Below are 9,003 nucleotides of genomic sequence, written 5' to 3'. Positions count from 1 at the left end.
ATTTTTTTTATTGCCAATTTAAATTCTGTAATTGGACCATTAATATCTCTCCTTGCTGAGCCTACTAAAAAAAAAACGTTTTTTCCATAATCGTAAGATCTAGGTTCGTTATCTCATTACTTTTACTATATCAAATCACATTTTAATTTAATTTCCTGTTTGCGTTTACTTAATTGGTCTCATTAGTAGATAGCCAATATAAATGTCGAATATTATCTGTATTATTCTAACGCATGTATATTACTTATATTGTATATTAATCTATGTAAATTTAAAATAAAATTATTGAACGGTCATAGGTTTTAACTATAAAAGTTCTAAGAATAAATAAATAAATAAATAAAAGCTTATATTTACCTGAGTCTCAAATAAAAATAATATTCTATGGGTACACGAAATATTTCCCCGTGTTGATTCATTTTGAGTGACATTTCTTTTTCTCGGTACTTGGCCGGGCACCTATCCCCGGGAAACTTAAAACAGTTGCCCAGGTGAAAGTTCAGCGCTGGGTACAACTGGACCAACTGGTACAAAACTCTGCTGTTGGTTGCTGGTGTGTTCGTGTTGTAGGCTGTCCAAAACTCGGCGGTTTCGCCGTCAGCAAGCATTACTGGACGCGACATCTGTGGGAGTAGACCATTCGAGCCCATGAGTACGTCGCTCTTATCAGCCGTGACAACAAATGATGTAGGTAGTTGTTTACAATCCGACGTTATCAACAATCCAGACACTCGGCGCGCGAATGACGAGACTGAAATTATTGTCATAAAGGTATTATGTTGTTGTTGCTGTTTCGTTGTAGTCGTTGAACCGAGAACCGTTCGAAACGCCGCGTGTGTACGATCCCTGTGGACATGACGTAATCTCCGTCATTACTGTTTCGTCCGCCGCGTACCGACGGGCACAGGCGACGATGGTGACTGTGGTCACTGATAGTCTTGCGGTCAACCGTATTGTGAGTACCCGCTACTGAGTCATCGGTTTGTTTGGGAATTTGAATAATATTTTCCGTATCGTCGACCGTCGTTACAGCGTCCATTTCGGGTTTTCAGTCCGATGGCTTGAATCGGTGGAAACAAACGTAGGTACCGAATACGATACAAATCATAAGAGGTAAGGTACTCTCGCGGCGGCCAAATATTTTTGAAAGGACAAAGCACTCTGCCCACGTACAGACGAGCGTTCTGTTTGTACTTAATGTTCCGAGTGATATGGTGGCGAAGCTAGACCGGTGTCGGGAGAGAAAACGCCTTTACAGTGGTCTGATGAAACCGTAGCAATGAGCGATTTCTCCGTACGCATTTATACAAAAACCATGGCAGCTACGGCCATGCGTCGCAACTGTTGTTGCTGGAAGCGCGTCAGGGTGAGTATTCGCCCGACTATTGTTGTATAATTTAATCGAACAGCATACTTAGAGTCAATTATGCTTACAGATGTTACTCGTGTGCTCTGTCATCCTGTTTGTCCTGATCAATGTGATACTGACTTTGCTCACCGCTAACCATCAAAATGTCGATTCAGCCACTTCCACTGCTGGTATTGGTTACAATAGCAGTACCAAATGGCTTCAAAATGGTGTTACAGCAAAGTACATATCTATTGAAGTGTTGTCTAGTAAAAACCGCGTGAGGATATGTGTCGACGATGCAACGGTAATTTACACATTATTTACATACCTACATTTTCCGTGCATTAATATGATACTATAGCCTTGGAAAACTGCAAGTTGTTTAATGCATTATGCAAGTTTAAATTTAAGTTATGATTTTAAATTTTACACTTAATGTTGGTTTTCACATTTTGAGATAAATTTATCTTGGCTTGTGATATTTAATCAAAACAATGGTAATAAGTACTAATGTCATATTATATATTTCAAGATAATCTAACCAAAAATGGTATATTAATAGTACATTAAATAAATATTTTATAGAAATAATTAATAAGTTTTGCTTAAGAGAATTTAAATAATTTTATGAAATGTATGCATTTGTAAATTACTTTAATTTAAAAATGCTCATTTACTTATTGAAGAGAAGTTGAAATATCATGAAGAATAGCAACATATAAACATAGATAATGTTTTTAACTTGAAATTTACTCTAATTTTAAAGTTGTTCTACTGAACAGCTAAACAAATGTTGTGTGAAAGTCAAAGAGAAAAAAAAAAGAAATTGTAAGTTAAAATTTTTTTATAACTTTACAAAAATGTATTTATTTAGGTAATTGATGATAGTGATCCATTAAACAATAGAGGCATGCACGTAGTTGTCCTGAATCAACACACTGGTATGGTAATGGCTCAACGAGTATTTGACACGTATATGGATGATGAACCACTCATTAGTTTTTTGCATCGTGTGTCTTCTGGCCGTATAATGATATTTGCTGTTAAAGTTAGTATTGTCTAATTGATATTATCAGATCTACATTATTCCACCTTTTGTAAAAAATTAAATTTTAACTCCAAAATTTGTTGATGATTATTGATTAATAATAAATAAAAATGCTACTTATAAGCTTTTAAATTTTTCATTTATATTAAATTATTGCTAGTACTTTTAATCTAAGTAAAATTGGGAAATTATAGTGTTTATTAAATTAGACTTATTTAATTTAATTTAATTTTTTTTGTATTCATCAGGATGAAGCGTCATTTCACCTCACCAATGAAGGTAGGCGTGCAATGCAAATGCATACTGGTGCAGGTGGTGCAAGTGCTAGTAGAAGTGGAACTGGATCTGCTGCAGGTGGATCATTGTGGCTATCTGAACTTGGTTGGCGTGATATGTGGGCAATGGTAGCTAAACATCATAATAATGATCCAGAAGAAGAAAGAAATTCTGGAGGTGCTGGTGGCCATGTATATGGAGAGAGCTATAATAGTAATCCAGGCTTAGTTGTACAGCACAATAGTAAGAGTGCACCAGCCTTGTCTTCTTGGGGCACTGATGTTTTATTGCGTGTTCAAGTTCCACTTGATGTAAATCGTAGTCATAACAATCAAAGTGAGTATTTATGTATAACTTTTCATAATCAACCAACTTAACATTTAATTTGTATATTTTACATTGTAGATGATGAGTGGTGCGATTCGTGGATAACAGCTGGTGCTTCTGAAGATAACAATGATGATGGTGGTGATTTTGTGGACAGTGATTCCATCATTGATGATGACATTATAGTTGAATCACCACTGGCGCGAAGGCGACGATTCTGCAGCCGTATCGAGGGTTATGGTGATGTATGTAGTTGTATACATCCTGCTCCTTTGGACTTCCATCCATTACCTGTAAGTATAATATATTTTTATTTGAAAAAAAAAATATTTTACTGGCAATAAAATAAAATACTCACAAGGCCATTAATAATATTTTGAATTACTTTTATGCAGATACCTGATTCAAATATTGATCGTGTACCTGTGGTAATAATAGCTGGTAATCGAGCCGACTATCTTTACAGGTATAACAATTATTCTATGTAGTCCATACTAAATCATTTACATTTTATGTTTATTTTATATTACTATTTATTAAACATTACTCTAAAAGTTTAATTTTAGTGTATTCTCTATGATTGGTATTGATTGTATTTAATAATAGGACAATAAAATCTGTGCTGAATGCTCGAGGTGTTCAACGACATATGGTTACTGTTCATGTAGATGGATACTATGATGAACCAGTTGAAGTAGCTCGGCTGTTAGGTGTGAGAGCTGTACAGCATATGCCTGCTGTAGGCGATTCAGTTAATGCTGTCGGTGTAGGGCGTGTTGCAAGTAATAGTAATTCACGCCGTCGTCGAGTTACACAACATTACAAATCAGCTTTAACAAACACATTTAATTCACTGTTCCCACAGGCTGATTATGCTATTGTATTGGAAGACGATTTAGATGTTTCTGTTGACTTTTTTAGGTGTGTGTTTATATTATTTTAATAAATACCTAATTAAAAATAATGAATAACTGATGAAAGAAAATAAGCCTAATATTAATATTAAACAATAATATGAAGTTAAATGATTTGTGCTTGCTTATAATGTAAAATTATCATTGTGTTGTTAAGCTTCTTTAGTCAGACTCTTCCATTGTTGGCTGCAGCTGATGATTCAACAGATAGTGATGGTGGTTCTGGATCACTGTACTGTATATCTGCGTGGAATGACCAGGGATATGAACACACTGCTAGTCGGCCTGACGTTTTATATCGTATTGACTGGATGCCAGGCTTAGGGTGGATGCTTAAAAGGTCCTTGTACAAGGACCAACTAGAATCGGAATGGCCAACAGTAGAGAAAGTTAGTAAACTGATTATAATATGATATATTAATCTCAAACAATTTTATTTTGAATTTATACTATTTACTTAATATATTTTTAAATCACTAGTATTATGTAATACCACTTTATAAATCATTAAGTTTCTTAGTTTTATTTTTTTATCACTGTTTATTTTTATTTTGTGAGAAAATTTCTACAAGATCTATTTCTATTATCATAAACTAATTTTTATTGTTTAGTAGTAATATTTCATTAACTTAAATGTATTATTATTATTTTATAACTTGGCCCATAAAAACTATTATCTTTGCTGTCAACTAAAAACTTACCGAGTATCTATATTCTTTTTAGCCCTGGGATTGGGATATGTGGATGCGAACAACCAAAGTGCAACGGGGACGACAATGTATAGTACCAGAAGTTAGCAGAACATATCATTTTGGATCATCTCGTTCCGTTAACGTGAATCCATATTTTCAGCGTACATACTTTGGCCGTCACGCATTCTATAACCCTAATGCTGTTACAAATGGAGCAAGCGCTGGATCTCATAGTGGTGGAACTGGTGGAGAATATGATGATAGAGGTGGTTTGATTCGTTTCAAAAACATTGACAAGTCAGTTTATTGTTTAAATTAGAGTATACTTTTTATATTATAAATGATGATATTTACTGATTTACTTGCTCACACATCATACCATTTAAATCAATAATTATAAAATACATATTATATGAATATATTAAATACAGATTTATGTGTTATATATATGTAGGATGACTCGAATAGCATACCTTAGATGGATGGAACGTAGGATTATGACAGAGGGCCAACTGTTGGATCACAGTAGATGGCCATGTCGAAAAAAACAATGGAATAATGGAGACAACAAAAATATTGACAATAAAAGAGTGCAGAATGCTGGAAACCGAAACTATTATCAATCAGATGAAGAATTTTTTGTTATTGATGAAATGATAAATAATGACAATACAATTAAATCTAAGAAATTATTTTTATTATATATAAAAATGGAAGATCCATCTGGTGGCAATAGAAATGCAGCAAATGTTGCTTGGACTCCTTTGGCAAAGGTAATTAAGTAATTGCTGAAAATGGTTATTAATGGAATTTAAAGCATTGTATACCTTTTTAGACAATATATAAAGAAGTTTACATGTACTCAAAATTAGTTACAGTAAAAAAATCTAGAAGCTTAGATTCAGCTTAGTTTAGATTTTCAGTTTACTCAGCTCAAAAATATATATTTGTTAAAAACATATTAGAATAATTTTCTAATAATAATATTTAAATCTTAAAAATTATCTTATCATTTTGTTGAGCTCTTTCAATACTCTGAACTTAAATTGACTTCCATTGTAAATAATTATGTTTGCTTTTGTATTTAGTGTCTTGGCATATGGGACCTAGACATTAGAGGGCATTACAAAGGAATGTGGCGACTATATCTTAATACTGATAGTCAAGATGATGGAACAAATGCAGATGAAGAAGGAATTCCAGCACATATTAAAAGTGGTTCTGAATTATTTATTATTAGTTGCCCATATTCATACTTTTGGTAAGTTCGAAACATTAAATAAGATATTATTTAAATAAATGTTGCTTAATGCGTTATTATCTATATGAATGTAAATTTGATGGTATTATTTTTATTTATTGTTCTTAGTTAGGTATTTATTTAATTTAAATGAAAAATGTATATATTTTATGTACATTATAAATGTGTATTGTGTTAATGTTAAAGTATAAAATGACATTTTTAATAAAATATCTAGGTGGAATGTATTTTATAAACTAACCAAATAAAAACCGCAATAGGCGAGTTGATTCCTTAGACCTTTCTCATGTATTAGTTGATTCCCGGATCATTAAGAGGTACATACAAGTTGATTCCGGGGTCATTAAGAGGTACGTACGAGTTGATTCCCAGATCATTATATATTTTATTCAATATTTAGTAAAATATTCAGCCTATTAGCATAACCCAAGAAACACCACTTAGGAGGGGTTGGCTGACAAGTTTCTCAAAAATGTTGTTTTTCACATTATGAAAATCATTCAATTTTTATTTATTAATTATTTATTGAATTATATTATATTTATTATTATTAAAAACATTTAGTAGTATTTATTTTTTTCTTTTAAACATTACAGCACAACAATTACAAATGAGTGAAACATAAATACATAAAAATGTTTATAAAGAAACTTAAAAACAAAATTAAAATTAAAAAGAAAATAACATAATTAAATATAAACACATAGTAACATTTTTTTTTTTTTTTTTATTATCATAATTAAAATTTATATGAGGAAGCTAGTTTTGTAGATGAAATTAATGATGAGGGAAATAACAGGCGGAGAGCGAGACATTTAGTAGTAACTAGGTAAAAAAATATAAAAAAACTTTAGTAATTTGGTAAAAATTTGTAACACATTGTTTTTATAAATTGGTATCTGGTAATGAGGTTTTTTTTTTTGTAAATTTGCGCGTGGTCTCAGTGGACATAAGAGCAAGTTGTGTATGATGGTCGAACTCTTTATACGGTCATAAACTCTTTACTCGTGCAATATATTGATAATTGATATACAACAATAGGGAATCAACTCGTACGTACCTTCTAATGACCTGGGAATCAACTCAATGGTGTCGGTGCAGGTAAACAGATACCCGGGAATCAACTCGTACGCAGCCATAAAAACAGTGAACTATATACTTTATAATTTAATTTTTTATTTTATAAACCCTCCATAATTGTTCAATTTATAATATTGTGTACATTGAAAGTAGTTAAAATAAAATTAGATTTTTGTAGTGTGTAATCTAGTTTGTATCGATTTTACTATTAATAACAGTTATGATGATAGATGATTAAATGGATTATTGAATTTAATAATTAATAGTAATAAAAATGATACACACAGCCAGATAGTACTTTAAAAGTCTTACATCATAATTAACATATATTTCAAAATATCAAACCAAAATCGATTTTGTAATTATAAATAGTAGGTATTTCATAATTTGGCCATTAATAAATTATCTTAATTTTTAAAATGTTGTAAACAAATCATATTATTTAGACGTTTTTATAGATTTTTTTTATATTACTTATATTTTCATGTTTTCATAACAAATTTTTTATATATATTTTTTGTCCAGATTTCTATCTTGCTTTAAAAGTATGACACAAACATTTCAAATAAAATCTCAATTATAATTTCTTAACTTATGTTATTAGGATTCAATTATAATTTTATTACAGCTATAGTACGTTTGAAATTTTTAGTGTTTTTTTTTTTCTTTTATTGTGTATCACAATTTAGTAATTTATTTGAATTTCATTATTTTTATTTATGATAGCAAATACAAGCCGATAAATGTGACTGCTTTATGGTACAATAGTATTGGTATTGGTGAAGATGACGATGGTGGAGATGATATGTTATAGATTCTAAATTGCCAAGGACAAGAAAATTACTTTTTAATGAAGTTATTACCATTAAATTTTATCATATTGTGTATTAAATGTTTATAATTACATTTATTACAATGTTTTTATGATTATATAGTTTTAATTATCTCATTTATTACTATTTTGTAAAAACATACTTTTGTGAATTTTATTTTAAGTTTTATTTGCATCTTTTTCAGTTTCTAATAAAAGAAAACTGCTGTCTCATAGTATTTTTAACCTCATTTGTAATGTAGAGACTGCTTCAATTTTTAACTTTATTAATTTTCCTAGCTCAAGCTGAGTTCTCATGACTTGTATTGTTGCCAAAATTTGTCATTTTGAAAATACTTACCATATCGTAAGAATAGTAGTATTATTTGTCACAGGTGCGTTTCCCAAAGATGTGGCTCAAGTTATAGGAACGGCCAAAAATATACTTTTGAATGTACTTGACAAATTAACCAGTCATGAAAACTCAACTTTAGAATTAAACCGAAAGTATTTTTATTTTATTAACTATATAATACATTAAATTTGTTATTTTATATCAAGAACAATGCTATGATAAATTAATTAATTTTATTATTTTTAATGTGCTACCTAACTTTGTTTTATACATATCTTAAAAATGAAATATGTTGTATTATATTATTATTTAAGTTAAAATTACATAATATTTTTTATTAAAGTTGTAGAGACTGCCCCCCACCTCAATTTATGTATAGTTTTTATTTTTAATAAAACTGAAAGCAATAAATATTCTTTGTAACTGTTTTATTATCATTATTATTACTATCATAAATTTTTTTTTATGATATTTTCATCACAATCAAAGTAATAAAAATACTATCTGTGCATTTGTGCATTTAATATGTATCTTTATTATATTTACATAAAATATAGGTTCCATAACACAACCCAATCATTTACAGACACAAATATATTCCATTATCACCCGGTTGTATATTGTTGTATATTCCGGTGACCCTCTGTTTAAATTGTTCAATATCTATTATATTGTGATATTTATCATGACAAATATCATTTTATGCACTTTGTTTTTCCTATAGTGTTAGCCCCATTATCATATGCTTGATCGTGAAATTTAATTATTTACTAGTTAATAACCAGATAGCAAAATTATAGTTTTACAATAATAATATATCAATATTTCCAGACAAATTTTAATATATATTTTAGAATATTATCACATATTTGTCAAAACATTTTTAAA

At 30.0% G+C, this 9,003-nt stretch overlaps 1 protein-coding gene across 2 annotated transcripts; it reads left to right on the top strand.

The window, feature by feature from the left end:
• Positions 1-722: 722 nt before the first annotated feature.
• Positions 723-7,855, top strand: LOC112596197 (protein O-linked-mannose beta-1,2-N-acetylglucosaminyltransferase 1-like). 2 transcript variants are annotated; one of them, XM_025341689.1, is made up of 13 exons: positions 723-955; positions 1,033-1,366; positions 1,437-1,655; positions 2,226-2,399; positions 2,648-3,011; positions 3,081-3,295; positions 3,398-3,468; positions 3,609-3,923; positions 4,074-4,305; positions 4,640-4,905; positions 5,063-5,381; positions 5,697-5,869; positions 7,676-7,855. In XM_025341689.1, the coding sequence occupies exons 2-13, from the start codon at positions 1,280-1,282 to the stop codon at positions 7,761-7,763; spliced, it is 2,523 nt and encodes an 840-aa protein (XP_025197474.1). In that variant the 5' UTR covers positions 723-955; positions 1,033-1,279; the 3' UTR covers positions 7,764-7,855. The 2 variants fall into 2 exon arrangements, with proteins under 2 accessions (XP_025197474.1, XP_025197473.1); XM_025341688.1 differs by having other exon boundaries at positions 723-1,366.
• The last annotated feature ends 1,148 nt before the right edge of the window (positions 7,856-9,003 follow it).

This window comes from Melanaphis sacchari, unplaced genomic scaffold (genome assembly GCF_002803265.2).
Source record: "Melanaphis sacchari strain LSU unplaced genomic scaffold, SCAv2.0 Contig30_pilon_pilon, whole genome shotgun sequence".
NCBI classification, from domain to species: Eukaryota; Metazoa; Arthropoda; class Insecta; order Hemiptera; family Aphididae; genus Melanaphis; species Melanaphis sacchari.
This window is presented reverse-complemented; position numbering and strand designations above follow the sequence as displayed.